General features: G+C 47.5%; 1 protein-coding gene across 4 annotated transcripts in view; it reads right to left on the bottom strand.

The window, feature by feature from the left end:
- Positions 1-1,647: 1,647 nt before the first annotated feature.
- Positions 1,648-19,022, bottom strand: part of BMAL1 (basic helix-loop-helix ARNT like 1) — a 148,257-nt gene continuing 130,882 nt past the window's right edge. For all 4 annotated transcript variants that reach the window (XM_088458957.1, XM_088458956.1, XM_088458960.1 and 1 more), the window contains 8 exons: positions 18,294-18,540; positions 16,797-16,903; positions 9,987-10,137; positions 9,691-9,779; positions 9,006-9,114; positions 7,410-7,500; positions 2,626-2,728; positions 1,648-2,255 (listed from right to left, as the gene is read on the bottom strand). In XM_088458957.1, the coding sequence (XP_088315083.1) occupies positions 2,095-2,255; positions 2,626-2,728; positions 7,410-7,500; positions 9,006-9,114; positions 9,691-9,779; positions 9,987-10,137; positions 16,797-16,903; positions 18,294-18,540 (1,058 nt within the window). In that variant the 3' untranslated portion in view covers positions 1,648-2,094. The remainder of the gene's footprint in view (positions 2,256-2,625; positions 2,729-7,409; positions 7,501-9,005; positions 9,115-9,690; positions 9,780-9,986; positions 10,138-16,796; positions 16,904-18,293; positions 18,541-19,022) is intronic.

Here is a 19,022-nt window from a genome sequence, read left to right as displayed (position 1 = left end):
CTGTAGTGAAATGGGCACATATACTACTGTTGTTTCCTGGCATCAGCCTGGCACGTTTACTACCCTAGTGTTCTACCACACTCGTCTGTACATCAGCAGTTTGTTGTATCAGCTGAGTGTGCTAGAAGCACCAGAGCAACACCCCAAGCAGGAAAGAGGAACTGCATGGGGTGTTACACATGCAGGACTGACCAGTACTAGTAGAATTGGCAGTGCCACCCAGCTCTGCGCATAATGCAAAATACACCAACCCCCAGCCCCCCCCCCCCCCCCCCCCCCCCCCTTCCATGGGCTGCATAGTAAGTCTGTGTTTTTTCTGAAAAATGTGCCCAACTATACAACTGCCTCTGGGTCTTAAAAAGATTGATGGCAAATTATAGCGCTGCACAGAATGGGCATCTCCCCTTGGTATGGAGCAATGATGACCCAGATATCAGATCTAATCTATACAGGTCTTTCTGCCCTTGTATTAGTGAAAATTATATATTTTATTCACTAAATGTGACTAAACTCTTCCAGCCATAAAGCAGTAAATTGTAGGATTATTGGGTGCACTTCAAACTGGCTGTATCTTACAGAGACACTTACCAGCCACTTCTAAGTCCGCCTAAGGGCCATATTCAATTTGAAACGAAGAGTCAAGCATTTTCACCTGCCGGACTTTTCGCTTCCTTCGCCTGTTTTCCAGGCAGAAAAGTATCGCGCACGTGCCCGCCTTATCCCCGTATTCAATATTAAAGTAGGCGAAAACAGGAACCGGTGAAAAGCCATGTCAATTTTCAGGTTTTGTTCCTAGGACCCCCCTAAAGATGTCCAGACATGGGGGTTCACTGTGGGTACCCCCGTTTAGCCCTGCAGAATGTGTTCTACATTTTTAAATAGCCGCAGCAGGTGTGTTTTTCCCGACATTGAAGTGATGCAGAAGAGCACTTGGGACCACTTTTAAAAATAAAAAGATGCTAGTACCCCAAAATTTGATAGGGTTTTTTTTTTCCCCAAGTCCCTAAACTAATTTTTTAAAAATTCTGCAAAAATGCTGCTAATAGCCTATTCAGGAAAACACCCGCCGCATGCTTACAGAATATACCTGAACCTATTTCCCTATTTTTAAACAGTTACCCCCTTTTTTTTTTTTTTCCACCATCATATTTTAAATGTTTTTGGGGGTGTCGGTAATTTTTTTTTTTCTAAACTTTGACAGTTCGTTTTTAGTGGCTATTCCCAGGGGTGGAGGCTATTTTTTTTTTTAAGCCTGAAGCTCTAAACCCCAATTCTGCACTTTTTGTCACCTGCTAAAGGCAGGCGAAAAATTATCCCCATTTTTTTACACTGACTTTTCGCACCAATGTAACTGAATACGGGGATATTTGAAATAGGCTAAAATGACGTCATCGGCGATAAATTATCGCAGATTCCAACATTTTGCCTCAAATTGAATACGGGCGTAAGTAGTAAAGTACAATGAGCCCCTGTAACCAATACAAGAATTGCAGGGTTTAAGGATATCTGTGCTGGAGTCCAGATGGTTAAATCAAATTGGCTGAGGTACTAATTGAGTCACCTGTCCTCAACCATAGATATCCTTAAAACCTGGATTGTAATGGCGGAGTTTGGGAACCTCTGGAATAACTTGGAGATGGGCTGTAGAACAATTAAACAATTTATTTAAAAAATATTGAACTATTACACTGTACCATGTATAGCATAAAGGATTCTTACAATAAAACATCTTTGTACAAGTAATAAGAAATCCCCCTGTGGGGGGCGCTCTGCAGTGTACACAACATCTGTCTGGAATGATGATCTGCAGAGACCAGGAATGATGATCTGCAGAGACCAGAGCTGATTTGCACAATGACTTTTTTTTTTTCTCTTTTTTAAAAGATTTCAAAATATACAATGACTGCAAAGCTGTATACATGAGGCGCTGGGTGACTGGGGCGAGTGGTGGTCTGATATGGCTTTAACAGTGTAGACAACAAGCGATCTTGCATTCTCTTCATTGGCAGTAGAGTGCGCACCCCACAGCGAGGAATTGCCCATGTGGCACTGAAGTAGGTGAAGCTCCCATAATGCACTTTGTCACTGGCTTATTCACAATGGCCAGGGTAAGTCACTGAAATCTACTGGCCCTCCCAGTCCTGCATCTGCTTCCAGCAGACTCATAATTACGGCCATTGCGGCTTCATCGTTGCTGGGACTGCTCGATCCGTGGTCTGCTTCTATCATGTCAATTCCCATTTGTGAGTTCTCTCCTGCAGGAAAGAAAGGCTGCGTTACAGTATGGGGACCATGTAACTGCGAGATGGGGAGTACGGTCACAATGACATCACCAACTAATAACTATCATTATGGGAAATCAGCAGGAAATGTGGTTTGGAGACTCCATGTAAGGATAAGTAGGAATGTCTGTAAGGCAGGAGACCAACCATAGTGACACATCCACGACCATCCTAGAATTACTGGTACAGACATGCTGGGTACACACGAAACAATGTGTACCCAGCATGATCTCACTAACAACGGGACCAAGTGGGGGGGTCCCGGTGTCGGCATACACACTTGCTGATGCCGGGAGCGACGGCGGTGGCCATACTGCGTTCAAAATTCCAAAATGTTCCTTACCAAGCATGGAGGAACTGTCTGAATACGGGAAGCCGGAATTGTCCTGAAGCTGACCCCCTCCTAATCCAGAGCTAGAAAGGTCCATGGTGCCCCCGTTTAAAATCTGAAAGAGAATTTCGGACAGGAACAGTTTATTTAAAAAATGGTCACATGTCACTTTACATGTTAAACAATAAAAGACAGATTAGTTTTCTCCTATTCAACGTATTGGGAACATGTGAAAGTGTTACCATAGCGCCTCCCCCTTTCTGCCCAAACATGCAAGGACCCAGTTTAGTTTGTCAGCCAGAGTGTGGATATATATATATATATATATATATATAGCTAACGCTACTCCTCACCTCTATGGGGGGAATTCAAGTGTGCTGCGCGCCAGCGGCCACTAGATGGCACCCGACGGAACAATTCAGTTGTTGCTCCGTTCGGGTGCGCATGGACAGGTCTATTAGGTGGACAGCGCAATTCAATTGCTGCTGCGTTCAGCCGCGCACAGGCGCCAACATTTCTACTCACAGCCCCTCCGAGGTGCTGAGCAGAAATGACCCCTTACAGTGCTGAAACTGGACTTTTTGCGGGTGTGACAATGTCCCATCATTTTGATGGGCTGCTAACTCATTTATTATAAATTCCTTACTGCCGGTACACTGTGTTATTCTATTTACTGAATTGCGGGAGAGACTTTAAGATGGCTGTGAAGCAGCGCTGTGCGAGGCTAGGAGCTGGGTGGCTGGACGTGTTACTGTTGCCACTGCCAGAACTCGAGCCTGTGGGTGGAGTGAGGGCACCACTGGGGACAGCAATGACCAGGACTGAGCAGTTGCAAGTCCACAAAACTGCCACGTTCTGGAAGACAGATTCCAGGGTGGTCCAGGTAACAGAAGAACACACACGGGTGACAGGAGACTCCTCCCGAGCAGCACCAGCCATGGTAGCATCTCCCGTCCTGCTCTGCTGGCTGCACTGCGGTACCAGGTCTGGAGGGGATAGTGCCCTCATAACTGATCTTCATGAGCAAATTCATGTCTCAATTTTTCCCTCTCTATGACTGAGTGCAGCTGCTCATGCCAGAGAAGGGGTTCTCCTATCGAAGGTGTTATGTGCCCCGACTTCCACTCTATATAGCATTTGAAGTGCTGCAGCCATTGGCACAGCCTACTTTGTGGAAGTATCCAGCAGTACTCCAGGCTTTGGAGGAGCCCATTACAGCTCTTCATCCACTAAGGACGGCAGTGTGGCCCCAAATTCAGGCTTGAAGGTTGACTTGCAGTTTGAGGCTTAGGGTTGGCAGGACACAACCCAGAAACTGATATGAGATTCCTGATGCTTCTAGGTTTACAGTAAGTGGAATGCAAAGCTTCTGGGTTTTTTTTTTTCCCGTGCCGGATCTTTAGGATCTGGTTAGCCAGGCTGGACTATACAGTCCATTTTGAAATTCTTAGATCATATGGTAAGGAAGGCATTAACTCAAATTGTGTTAGCCTCCATTGTGAGGTTTCAGAGGGAGAACCTTAGTAAAGGGCGGCCCTTCAACATTCTGTATAGGATGGTGGTGGCAACAGACGACTGCTTTCAGGGTCTTTAATCAGGGGCACTAACTCCTCAAGTTTCCAATGTATTGGAGTAAAGGGCAATGTTTTAGGACTTGTAAGAGGACACCAAGGGGTAGATTTACTAAATGATGACTGGTGGCTTTGATAAACCAACATTTAGGAAGTCTACCCCCCATGCCTTACATGGTGGTAAAATGAAAGTATAATAAAGAGAGGAGGAGACAGAAGTCCTCTTCCCTAGAGACCTGCAGGATTATTCAATGGGAAGAGTGAAATGTTACAAACATAATGATGGTTTTCATTCCAGCACCGACAACTGAGACGTAGACATGATCATCATAGACCAGAGGTTCTCAGTCCTCAGGACCCCACACAGGTCACCTAGCAGGTGCACAGGTGTATTCATTACTCACTGACATTTTACAAGATCCACAGATCTAGTAAAATGTGGAGTTAATTATTTCACTTTTGATTCTGTGAGGAAAACTGGAAAAACATGCACTGTTTAGGGACCTAAGAACAGAGTTTGAGAACCTGTGTCAGAGAATGGTCTTTCTTCAGGATGGTGCAAACGTTCTGCTCCAGGACAAATGATCCAAGGCCCTTTTTACTGTAGACATGTAGTGTTACTTCCACTCATGTACTTGTTCCTTCCTGTGGTGATTCTTGCAAGGGTACTAAAGAGTAAAAAGAGGCATTGGCATTCCAGTCATCCTGGTCGCTCTGGAGTCGCCACGGAGGGTTTGGTATTCGGTCATTCACAACAACCTGTCTGTCTTGGGAGCTTCCCCCACGGTTGGGGACCTGCTAAATGAAGGTGGTTTGTTTCCCCCGGAGCTTATAGGACCTGGCTGTCTGACGGGAATTACAGTACAGTATGGAAGACATATCTCATGATGTGAGAGGTTTCCTACTCTAGGTTGTCCAGGTTGCTACTGTTTTTAACACCCCCATTTAATACTTTGTTCTCTGAAGATTCAGGTTTTGTTTTTGTCACCAGATATTTATAGAGAATATACTGGAAACGTGGCCTCTGTTTGTGCCTCCTGTAGCTCTGTGAGTCTGGTATTACATGCCCTACAGCACCCGGTCTTTGAGTTAAAGTCAGTGGTGCTGAGGTACCTCACCTGGAAGGGTAGTTTTCTACTGTAAGGAGAGTTTCTGAGCTGGGCACTCTGTCCCACTCTCATTTTCCATGAGGATCGGGGCTGTCGTTTTGATCAAGCTTCCTTTTCAGCCAAGAATGGTCTCATGTTTTCACCTTATGAAGAAATCGAGATTCCAGCTCTAGTCGTAGGTCCCCAGCAGAAAAGAGCTCTTTTTGTACTTCTGTTCAGAAGATGGAGGATTGTCCCCTATTATGCACAGGAAAGTGGTGGCTGTCCATTAATAGGTGAATTACTAGTCTCCGGAGACCTTCTCCCAGATCGGTGAGCACCTTCCGGCCACTACAGGGACTCAGTTGAAACCTGTGAAAACAGACGACGAGCTGTTTGCATTCCAAGAATTCTAGTGTTGGAATGAAGCTGCCTTGTACGGTTTCCACACAGAGCCCCCAGCCGTAGAGGCAGCTTTGCGACATTTCCCATAGGATGAACAAAGAGGATTTTTATAGTTGTGGTACATCCTTTTCTTTGACTTCATTGAGGGTCACTGAACGCCCACCCTTTATGGTCTTGGTAGTCTTTACCTTTGTTTGAAGTTTTTGGATGTTTGTTGGTACCATTAAATAGCGCCAGCATCTTCTGTTACGCTGTACAAGTGATTGCTGATCTCGTGCCTCCTCATACTGGATATAGGCCACCTGGGGGGAGTTAGGCACACCCCCCTGGGATTTAGGTTTAGGCAGCGGAGAAAGGGGGGGGGGGGGGTTAGGGTTAGGCACTTACAGGGGGAGGTTAGGGTTAGGTACCCCTAAGGAGGGTCAGGGGGTTAGAATAGAATAGTTTATACTTCCCTTTAGACGATCGGGATTTCCAGCGCTGCCGGGCTCTGCTGTTTTGTCGGGCTGCCACAGCCGGGATTCGTACTGCCGGTCATACGGCAGCCGGCGTTCCATCCCGAATGCCTTTGGGGCGCACCCTGCAGGGTAGCGGCGTTAATTGAATAGCTCCAGGCTGAGCTTTGGCTCTGTGGCTCATTGAATCTGCCTCTTGGATAATAACTGTGATATTCATTTTAGATTAGGGAAAAGCATTGTTGTTTGTGTATATTGTTCCTTGTTCCAGCAGCTAAACTCATTCAGCGCCAGCTAGAGGTTTATTTCAATATAACCCGTCTAAAATAAGAAGAAACGATACCGATTTTGTTTGGTCGTTTGAGGAGGCAAAAAAAAGGACGATTTAAACGATCAAACTATGTGCGGGCACGGATGGTATATAGCAACCAGGTTAGCCTCGATCGAGGGTCGTTGTAGTAGTTGGGGGAATGGTGCATTTGCTGGATGTTTGATAACGATCATCCAGCACATGTAGGACGATCAGACAACGATATCGGATCGTTGTCTGATCTGACCGTGTGTACGATCCATAAAGTTTATAGTCATCTCTGAGCATTTTTCATGTGCTTTACTATAGTTCTAGAATGCACTGAATTTAGATTCTATGGTGCGTAGTCTCTAGCTGTACAGCCGGGTTTCATGTATCAAATCAAAGAAGAAACAAAAGACTAAAGTCATATAGAGGGCATTATAATTTGGCTTTTGGTGCACACCCCACTCATGCAGCTATATCGGTAAGGGCTATTTCACATTTGCCGGTTTTGCCCGGGCGGCTTTTTTAGACGGGTGTGAAATCTAGTAAATGCAGGGAATCAGCGAGTCCTTTCAGGCGGCATGGCACGGTCGTCGTCCAACAGCCAGAAATATCTAGTGTGCAGGACGGTGTCGTGCCGTGTTGTGTTGTCCCTGCACACAGGTAGTGAGAAGGAAACAATGTTTCCTTTCACACACACCGGCTTCTGCCGGCCGCGCTTGTACAGCTGCTGCTCATGCCCAATTGGTTGAGACGCTTTTTATGGGTTGTTTTTTTGTCAAAGCCGCTGCTTGTGAAAGGCGCACAGTGTCTGTAAAACCCCGGGATGCTACCGCCCGGTTCTTGCCTGGCCAGTCAAAACCAGCAAATGTGAAATGGCCTAACTCAGTGCATTACACTTTGGGTAAGTGACCTGTATTACACCACGTGTGTGCGCCCCACCTGCCGGAACATCTTCCTCCTTACAGCATAGAGAACTTACCTTTTTGGCTCCAGGGGAGGTGTCCGGAGGGGGGGTACTGGTGATGTTAAGTGGACTTGACCCGCAGCTTGATGGTGAGGAGCCTCTTATTCTGTAAAAATATAATTTATTATTAGGTGTGACGGTGATACAATAGTGTTATAACGCTATATCGTACTCTCGTAAAGCGCTGTATTGTGGTTGTGTCTCCTCCTGCCCTGATCGGCTTTTCAAGAACAGTTCACTTCAGAAACAAATCCCCCCCCCCCCCTCTTTAACTCTTTTTTTTTTTTTTTTTATATTCGGGTTATTAAAATTAAATATATTTCCCAAGTTGCTATAAATATTTTGGGGTGCTAAACATTTTTCTTCATAGATAAGAGGCACAAAAATATAAAAGTTATACAAAGTCAAAATTATAATATTCATTATCAAAGAGGACTCTTATCTCTCTTCATACAGCTCCACTAAATCTATGAGTGATTTTCCCCGGGGAGAGGGGGGGCGGGTAACGGGCGACATTCCCCGGGGAGAGGGGGGCGGGTAACGGGCGACATTCCCCGGGGAGAGGGGGGCGGGTAACGGGCGACATTCCCCGGGGAGAGGGGGGCGGGTAACGGGCGACATTCCCCGGGGAGAGGGGGGCGGGTAACGGGCGACATTCCCCGGGGAGAGGGGGCGGGTAACGGGCGACATTCCCCGGGGAGAGGGGGCGGGTAACGGGCGACATTCCCCGGGGAGAGGGGGCGGGTAACGGGCGACATTCCCCGGGGAGAGGGGGGCGGGTAACGGGCGACATTCCCCGGGGAGAGGGGGCGGGTAACGGGCGACATTCCCCGGGGAGAGGGGGGCGGGTAACGGGCGACATTCCCCGGGGAGAGGGGGGGGCGGGTAACGGGCGACATTCCCCGGGGAGAGGGGGGGGCGGGTAACGGGCGACATTCCCCGGGGAGAGGGGGGCGGGTAACGGGCGACATTCCCCGGGGAGAGGGGGGCGGGTAACGGGCGACATTCCCCGGGGAGAGGGGGCGGGTAACGGGCGACATTCCCCGGGGAGAGGGGGCGGGTAACGGGCGACATTCCCCGGGGAGAGGGGGGCGGGTAACGGGCGACATTCCCCGGGGAGAGGGGGGCGGGTAACGGGCGACATTCCCCGGGGAGAGGGGGGGGCGGGTAACGGGCGACATTCCCCGGGGAGAGGGGGGGCGGGTAACGGGCGACATTCCCCGGGGAGAGGGGGCGGGTAACGGGCGACATTCCCCGGGGAGAGGGGGGGGCGGGTAACGGGCGACATTCCCCGGGGAGAGGGGGGGGCGGGTAACGGGCGACATTCCCCGGGGAGAGGGGGGCGGGTAACGGGCGACATTCCCCGGGGAGAGGGGGCGGGTAACGGGCGACATTCCCCGGGGAGAGGGGGGGCGGGTAACGGGCGACATTCCCCGGGGAGAGGGGGGCGGGTAACGGGCGACATTCCCCGGGGAGAGGGGGGCGGGTAACGGGCGACATTCCCCGGGGAGAGGGGGGCGGGTAACAGGCGACATTCCCCGGGGAGAGGGGGGGGGCGGGTAACGGGTGACATTCCCCGGGGAGAGGGGGCGGGTACCGCGTGACATTCACCTGTGAATCTCCATAATCTCTTCAGCGATCATTCTGCCAATCTTCCCAGCGCCCGCTCTCGTTCCCCCCGGAATACCTGGCACTGTCGGATGGGACCTTTTTGCGCCACCTTGAATAAGAAGCAGAGGAACTCCTCAGTCATCACCAGCAAATCCATCTAATACTCACTGCGGATTCTGGAGTCTTCCAGTTACATAAAAACCAGGACTCTGTACTGTAACCCCCCCCGATCCCTACATTCTCCGGCAGCATTATGTGTTCTGGGCAGGAAGAGAAAATATCCATCAATAGAACCTTTTTTTTTTTTTTTTACTTTATGGATTCCTGGAATATAGGGATTAATGCAGGAGGTGAAACTGGTGTGTGCTGGTGAGTATGCTGAGCCTTGTGGTGCAGCAGCGGGTCACCTGACATACATACATTAGTCAGCATGGTCGCTTAAGAATTGGGCTAAATATTTTGTATGTAAATGGCAGAGGACCCCACAGACAGGTGAGAGTAACATGCCCGGTAAGATGGTATTGTTGTGTGTGGGGCACAGACACTGCCGTTTGCTGCAGTTCTAAGTTACATTATAGTAATCAGCAGCCAGTTGTCCCATCACCATCTCTTGCCCAGAGGCCTCGGGAAACACTCAGATGCTTTGCTGATAGCAGATAATGTAGGACCCCAGCCCCATAATCACCTTCTCCGGGCTGCAGGACGCTGTCCATGCTGGGTGGGGAGGCCGTCAGCTGGGACAAGGCAGAGTCTCCACTCTCTATTATGTTTGCTCTGCAATAATAAAGCACAAAATCCATAAACACCAATATAATGAATATTCTCTAATGCAGCAATGACGCATTATATCTCCTTCTGGTAGTAGAAATGTTTTACTGGTTATAACCGTTATCTGGAACATGTATATTTTCTGAACAAAAAATAAAATTATATATATATATATATGCATGCGCACACACACACACTCTCGCTATAACTTACGATACGACAGTGTTGGTAGATACGATATATTCCACTTCTTTGGTCCACGGGTTCATAAAACTGAACCAGCGACTTTTCAGGGTAATAAATGAACCATCTTTGATCTTAAACTTGTAACAATTTGTTGTGATTTTTTCTCTGCTCTGTAACACTGGAAGAGAGAAAATAAAGTTACTGCGTTCGCACCTAAAATGGACAAAAACAGGTAAACGCATATAATTTGGGACAGTTTTTATTCCTGCATTAGTATTTATATCATCAGTTATAGTCTCACAATGGTGAATACTGACGGAAGCTGCAGTGAGCTGGCTGACATTAGTGACACCTGGGCATGTAATAAGGTACAACACCTAGAAACCATACAGGCAGCACTATAGTGACACCTGGGCGTGTAATAAGGTACAACACCTAGAAACCATACAGGCAGCACTATAGTGACACCTGGGCGTGTAATAAGGTACAACACCTAGAAACCATACAGGCAGCACTATAGTGACACCTGGGCGTGTAATAAGGTACAACACCTAGAAACCATACAGGCAGCACTATAGTGACACCTGGGCGTGTAATAGGGTACAACACCTAGAAACCATACAGGCAGCACTAGAAGACCAGAACCCAAGGTGTCTCTCATTGTCAGTGTTATACAGCACGAGCAGCACACAGGCAGAGACACAATACTGATCATTAGACATAATAGAATAAATAAGATACAATATAGGTAGACAAAGTCCAGAAATGAAACGGTTTGAACTAATCTGCGGATTACATGCCCAGTGTTACAGCGTATGTGAGATGGAGCCGATGGCAGCGACAATAATAAAGGGTCATTTTACTGCAAAGTTCAGTACCCGGAAGGGCCGACAATCCACCACAGGCAGGTGATCGCCGATATAGTGTACAGACTGTATTATTGCTGGGAAAGAGACATTATTGCACCTCTGTGAACACCAGATTGTTTATGCAGCATAAGAGGCCAATAGCATTGCTCCATTTCAATTCCTTGGGAGAGACACATGTTGGATGCACCTGTGCTTACTTTTATATTGCACTATAATAAGTTGCTTTATGTAACACATGGTCTCAGTGTAATACCTCTTTTCCACCAAAAATCCAGGTCCGACCTAGGTTTTTGGACATAGTTACAACTCTGGTCAGACCCTACACTGCACCTTCGATCTGGGTTACTCCCAGGTCAGCCCTGTTCACACTGAACTCAGGTCTGCCCTGCTGAACCTGTGAGATCATAAAAAGTGGGAGGTGAATGCCCCACAACCACCAATCGGCTCATTTTAGGCATGACCCAGGTCAGATAACCCGGGTTGCACCGTTTACACTGCACCATTACCCGGGTCCTCCCTTGGTAGCTACCTGGGTTGGATTGCTGGGTCACTTGACCTGGGTTATTTTTCAGGGACCCTTTTACACTGAGCTGCAACCTGGGTAGACCCAGTAAAAACCCAGGTTTTTGCTCTGGCGTAAAAGGGGTATTACTGTGGCACCAAACCCTTCACCTCACAGGAGATGGGACACCTCCCTTACACACAGATTGTACCCCTGAGCGCACAGACACCAATCACTGTTACACTGTATGAGGAGAACCTTTGCCTCAGATTACAATCTGAATCTGTAACACTGGCTCCCATTGGATATGATCATCACTGAGGAGGATGGAGACGGCGCATCTAGCTGCGTGTACGGGCAAATTCAAATGCCCGCCCAGTTGGGATGTCAGCGCCGATCGGTAAGTGTGTATAGCTTACCTGATCAGCCTGGTGTGTAACCACCTTACCGCTTGCTATCTGATATGGCGCAGAGCGGAGGGCTGTATGGAATTCGGTAGCAGCAGCTCATCTGTGCTACACTCGGTACGGCCAGCAATGGGCGTACTGGGGGCTGGCTGCTCTCTGTAGTGTTAGCCAGACAGAAGAAGGTGGATCTGGGGCCCCGCTGAGGATTAGAACAGCAGAAGGGCTCCACATGGAAGTGTTAGGCATACTGGAGCAGCCCACCCCCCAATCTCGGGGCTTGTGCACAGTCTGCAGTCACAGACTCCCATGATCTGGTCCCTCAGCTACTTGCTATTGCGATGGGCAGAAACTGCTCAGGTATAGACTGCACAGCAATATGGACACAAGGAGCAGGAGGTAGAAAACGACCCACCCTCTCCCCCATATGCAGTTGGATCTGTCATGGGTGGAAAGCAGAAATCCTGCATTTTGTATCTGACAATTGTACCTTACAAGGGAGCATCTGATTTATAGAATGATGTGAGCCCCATCTCCTTTCTCCTCTTTGTTGTTTTCTGAGGCTCAGTAAGTAAAGGGACCCTTCCTGCTCCCAGTGGCTGAGGGATCTCGTCCAGTTGACAAAGGCCTCAACCTCTGCCTCAGAATCAGAAGTACCATCCTGGGCCAGAGCAATAGAAGAGACCAGGTTTATCTCGTACGTCATCTTCCTGGTGAGACTCTTTGAAAACTCTGGGGTCCTCATGTCACATAAGCAACCACAAATAGACCAAGCTCACATTACAGGGTTTTCAGATTCTTATAGTTCCTTGTAGGAAGAAGGGAGCATCAGTAAGGTACCAATCATGAAGTTTCAGTCTCCTTTGAGAAAGAGGTGATCACAGTAGTTTGGACCGAATGACCTCCCTGTAACTGACCTCAACCAGACTGACCCTAGCAATACCAACATAGACCCCCCCTATACAGTGCCCAAATGAGGGCATGAAACATAGGGAAGCTCAACTCTCTGACCCGTCCCTGGAAGGCATGAGGTACCAAGCTGGCAGAGGCCTTTCCGAGATGGGGGAAGTGACGGTGGGAAAGGTTCATGTACAGGTTAGTCAGGAAGGTAGAAGGGGATAGACCAGACATGGAACATGTCCAACTGGTGTCCCCAGGGAGATTTCATGTGCAACTGGTGGTGTTTACCCACGAAACCCCTTTGGCCAGTCACCCGGGGATGGGCCGTACACTGAAGTGCCTGATGGAGAGCTGGTCTTGGCCTGTCAGATGATGCCCAGACCTACTGTAAGTTCTGTGATTAGTGTTGGTGGCTTGGGTGCTCCAGTTTTGGTGTTTCCCCCAGGGCCCTGTCCTTAGTTGAACCCTTACAGCTAGTTGATTGGACATATAAGGTCCCTGTCTGTGCCCAGTAGATTGAGGAAGACACACATCCTCAACGTGGCGTATGCCACAAGGGATCCAGAGGATGGTGCTCTGTCTGCCATCACTGTGGAACAGGCAGTGGTAAGTTATATGTTGTTTGAAGAGAATTGGAGGGCAGGTCTGACAGGACAGACGAATACTAGGTAGAAATGATAGTAGTGAAGAGAGATTTGGCCTGCACAGCCATCTATTTGTTTTCTCGGAGCTCTGCTGCCTGGAAATCCAGTTTCCCTGCCTCTGGAGCACAAATTCGTACAGAGAAGGTGATAAGATCCCCCAGCAGAATCGTGGAACCATCCCCCCTCCAGACTTGCCAGGGCTGCGGCTAATTGTCCAGGTGGTCTCAGCACAGCAGAGTGACCTCTCCCCACTGCCCATTAGGGAAATGCACTTAGCTTGATCGTATAAGCGCTTACCCCCTGGGTCCAACCTGGTTTTGTCTTTCAAATGATTGCTACTTTAAAACATCGGCCAGACCTGCCAGGGACCCTGCTATTTAAGATCACCCCTCATGAAGGAACAGAAGTGTACGGGTCTATCCACGAAGGCCAGATGTAAATGATCAAGTTCTTATAAAGGCTTTTTATAATCGGACTGTCCTACGTCACACAGCGTCCTGTCATTTTGCAGCTTGTTATCACTGGATCTGATCTGATACAATATCCTTCACATTTACCTACCTGGATTTATACAGCAAGAAGTTATTTTATTTGAGAAGGGGATGGGGGCGAGTCCCGTCACAGACCAGATGGCTTTTTGGACACCCTGCTATGTTCCACTTAAACACACAATTGCAGCAGATTGATAACTAGTCTAGTACACATTGCAACCGGATGGGCTCGCTCCGCCAGGTGATCAGAGGGTGATTACTCATCCCTAAGTAATCTGAATGGACTTAATCACCACTCCTCACACTGCGTAGTGGACGGGTTTACTCCTCTCTGCATGGTCAGAGGATATATACACTTTCGGGGTCACATAACAGCCCTTTATATAGTGCGAAAACACAAATCAGGAAATTGTCTCTCAAAATACCACTCGTATTCCTCAGGACCTGGACATTCCTCCTTTCATGTAGCGATGACCTGAACCAGTTTGCCTTAAACACAATCTGATTTAGCACATAACTATCTCTTTCCTTAACACCTTCTTAGAAAACTCCACAACACAGAAATATCCCCTGGGGAAAGGCTTGGTCAGTGAGCACTATCTTCTGCCAGGGCCAAGACAATTAATTACTGCATCACTTCCTACGTCACAGACAATTACCACTAGATCACTTCCTACATCACAGACAATTACCACTAGATCACTTCCTACGTCACAGACAATTACCACTAGATCACTTCCTACATCACAGACAATTACCACTAGATGACTTCCTACGTCACAGACAATCCCTAGATCGCTTCCTACATCAGACAATCCCTAGATCGCTTCCCACGTCACAGACAATCCCTAGATCGCTTCCTACATCAGACAATCCCTAGATCGCTTCCTACATCAGACAATCCCTAGATCGCTTCCTACATCAGACAATCCCTAGATCGCTTCCCACGTCACAGACAATCCCTAGATCGCTTCCCACGTCACAGACAATCACTAGATCACTTCCTACGTCACAGTTACTAGATCACTTCCTACATCACAGACAATTACTAGATCACTTCCTACGTCACAGACAGTTACTAGATCACTTCCTACATCACAGACAATTACTATATCACTTCCTACATCAGTTACTAGATCGCTTCCTACGTCACAGACAGTTACTAGATCACTTCCTACATCACAGACAATTACTATATCACTTCCTACATCAGTTACTAGATCGCTTCCTACGTCACAGACAATTACTAGATCACTTCCTACATCACAGACAATTACTAGATCACTTCCTACATCAGTTACTAGATCGCTTCCTACGTCACAGACAATCCCTAGATCACTTCCTACGTCAGACAATTACTAGATCACTTCCTACATCACAGTTACTAGATCACTTCCTACGTCACAGACAATTACTAGATCACTTCCTACATCACAGACAATTACTAGATCACTTCCTACATCAGTTACTAGATCGCTTCCTACGTCACAGACAATCCCTAGATCACTTCCTACGTCAGACAATTACTAGATCACTTCCTACATCACAGTTACTAGATCACTTCCTACGTCACAGACAATTACTAGATCACTTCCTACATCAGACAATCACTAGATCACTTCCGTCACAGACCATGGCAATTTCTTATAAAACAAAATATGGAATAAACAATATAAGTGCACAGTCCATACATTTAAACATTTATTTCCACCATTCTACAACTGCGCACAGCCAGCGCGTTAAAGATAACATATTAAAATACATGATTAAATATACATTTACAGTACATGGCGCCTAGCACTGATAGAGAATAACAAAATGGTGCTGCAGCACAAGCAATTAACCCCCTCAGTGCCGTGGCTGCCATCGTGACCACGTAGGTCGGATCATTGATTGCCTCTGATTCACCAGTGCAGAATTCTAGCGCACGACCTCTCATTCTAGCCTGCAATCGCAGCGGAGACCAGCAGGGACGGCTTTGTATGCCATTCACAACACACGAGATCCGATATATCAAAGACAATGAGGTGCTGTGTCTCAGGGCCCCAACATTCAATTCTTTTGGATCCTTCCCAATCTGAATAGTCGATTTCTAGTCTAGTATTAACAAAACCATGTACCAAAATGCACATGAATACACTACAGGGAATCATCTGTACCAGGGGTTCTCAATTCTCACCCCTTAAGTGCCACCAACAGGCCATGTTTTGTGGATTTTTTAATGCACAGGTGAATTAATCTGGGTCAGTAAAACTGCTTCCACAGACAGAAATCCTGAAAACATGACCTGTTAGGGATCCTTGAGGGTTGAGATCCACTTATCTAATACAGGTTGAGTCTCCCATATCCAAATATTCCGAAATACGGAATATTTTTAGCATGACTGAGATAGTGGAAACTTTGATTTTTGATAGTTTAATGGACACAAACTTTGTTTAAGGCACAAAATTATTAAAAATAAAGTATAAAATTACATTCAGGCTATGTGTATAAGGTGTATATAAATCATAAATGCATTCTGTGTTTAGATTTGGGCCCTATTCCTAAGACATTTCAATATGATATGCAATTATTCCAAAATACGGAATATTCCGATATCCAAAATACCCCTGGTCCCAAGCATTTTGGATATGGGAGACTCAACCTGTATACAGAAATACAGGTTCATTTGTAGACGTAGAGCATTTGACACATTACTGAGCATTTGACACATTACCCAGCATTCGGGACGCATTACCCAGCATTCGGGACGCATTACCCAGCATTCGGGACGCATTACCCAGCATTCGGGACGCATTACCCAGCATTCGGGACGCATTACCCAGCATTCGGGACGCATTACCCAGCATTCGGGACGCATTACCCAGCATTCGGGACGCATTACCCAGCATTCGGGACGCATTACCCAGCATTCGGGACGCATTACCCAGCATTCGGGACGCATTACCCAGCATTCGGGACGCATTACCCAGCATTCGGGACATTACGATCTGAAGTGATGACATAATGGCCGGAGAGAGCCCGTACCTTGTCTATGGCACTCTGCCAGGTTCCCAATATCGTCTTGATGGAAATATTCGTAACACGAAGTCCCTAAAAGTTCTTGTGGTAAATACCCTAAAATTGCAGTTGCCCTGTAATGTAAAACACATGTAGTTACAATGTAGTCAGTAGAGGGCGCGGGTGCAGGTTATATTTTATTTTAAATGGAGAATCCGCAGATGAAATCGGGTTTATTAGCAGATCATCAGGAAAATGGGTTCAAACCGCTACAACATGCGAGAGAGAAACGTTCATTGGGCACCGGGCATCCTCCTCTCATGGGCGCCTTGTAAGGTGGGGAACAATTGTTTCTCTCTTCTAGACCTTTCCTAATTCATAGGTCCATCTGCGCCAACACAGGCTGCCCACATCCGGGCCAGAAGAATTTATTGGCAAGAATTAATGTGACTTCAAATCACCAAACTCAGTCATGAATAAAATAAAAGAAACCAGATTTGTTCTGTAGACACAATTGCGCTCCTTGATGGGAAAAGCTGAGACTTGTACACATCACAATAACTGGAATGACGACTATGAGGGGCGTCTGCTACTTCTACATGCAATACGGGAGTGTGCAATGCAATGTGTGTGCTTATTGCACGTGTGCAGGGACCGTGTGGTTTAGATTCACCGAGCAAAACTCCATTCACATGCGAGGAGTCCAGGTGACAGACACGCTGAGCACCTGCAGTCATTGGGCTGTTCCCAGGGTTCTGATGCACAGACGCCATCAGTGAATGAAATGACATTCTGCCTGTCTGTAACGCCACAGGTCATTATTTACAGAAGCGAGTCCATGTGTTCTGCCGACTCCATTACTAGTGCGATATCTAGTACTGTATGGAATATTCAGAGACTGTGTCAGAAACACAAGTTCACAAAGCCCAAAGCTTAGGAGGTCATCTCTCTAGTCAGGAAGAACCTAGGCAAGCTCCGTTTCTCCAGCAGGTGTGGAACTACAAGTCTCAGGACAGACTGCCAGAGCATGTTGGTACTTTTAATTATGTAACAGCAGTTTCAGAGTTACACCTGTGGCTATAAGGCTGTACCTGTGGCTATAAGGCGGTACCTGTGGCTATAAGGCGGTACCTGAGGCTATAAGGCGGTACCTGAGGCTATAAGGCGGTACCTGAGGCTATAAGGCTGTCCCTGGGGCTATAAGGCTGTCCCTGGGGCTATAAGGCTGTCCCTGGGGCTATAAGGCTGTCCCTGGGGCTATAAGGCTGTCCCTGGGGCTATAAGGCTGTCCCTGAGGCTATAAAGGCTGTACCTGTGGCTATAAGGCTGTACCTGAGGCTATAGGGCTGTACCTGTGGCTATAAGGCTGTACCTGTGGCTATAAGGCTGTACCTGGTGCTATAAGGCTGTACCTGGTGCTATAAGGCTGTACCTGGGGCTATAAGGCTGCATCTGGGGCTATAAGGCTGTACCTTACAGATGTATATATGGGATACACAGAAAATAATTATAGCGAATTCTTACCTCTGATCTACAAACACAAATTTGCCGTCGATTGCGTGCCGCGAGACATACTCTGTGGACTTCACTTTGATCTCCCCGTTGGCAGGCTGTGGTACTATGTGCGGGTGCAGGCGCCCGATGGCAACAAGGCAGCTAAGATTACAGCCCTCACTGTCAGGCTCGTTGTCCTCATCCAGGCCCATTTTTGTAGGCGGCCAGCTCTTTAAATACCCAGTGCTATGTATAGTGCAAAAGCTTTTCCGGTCTCCTGCAAACCAAAATAATGACTGAGAACCCGTCCCTGATCTGTGTTACTGTACAGGACACTACACCACCCCTACGCCACCAAAATAATGACTGAGAACCCGTCTCTGATCTGTGTTACTGTACATGGCACTACGCCACCCCTATGCCACCAAAATAATGACTGAGAACCCGTCCCTGATCTGTGTTACTGTACAGGACACTACACCACCCCTACGCCACCAAAATAATGACTGAGAACCCGTCTCTGATCTGTGTTACTGTACATGGCACTACGCCACCCCTATGCCACCAAAATAATGACTGAGAACCAGTCTCTGATCTGTGTTACTGTACATGGCACTACGCCACCCCTATGCCACCAAAATAATGACTGAGAACCCGTCTCTGATCTGTGTTACTGTACAGGACACTACACCACCCCTATGCCACCAAAATAATGACTGAGAACCCGTCTCTGATCTGTGTTACTGTACAGGACACTAC

The sequence above is a fragment of the Taudactylus pleione genome, unplaced genomic scaffold (genome assembly GCF_031769625.1).
Source record: "Taudactylus pleione unplaced genomic scaffold, aTauple2 ptg000875l, whole genome shotgun sequence".
Taxonomy (NCBI): Eukaryota; Metazoa; Chordata; class Amphibia; order Anura; family Myobatrachidae; genus Taudactylus; species Taudactylus pleione.
This window is presented reverse-complemented; position numbering and strand designations above follow the sequence as displayed.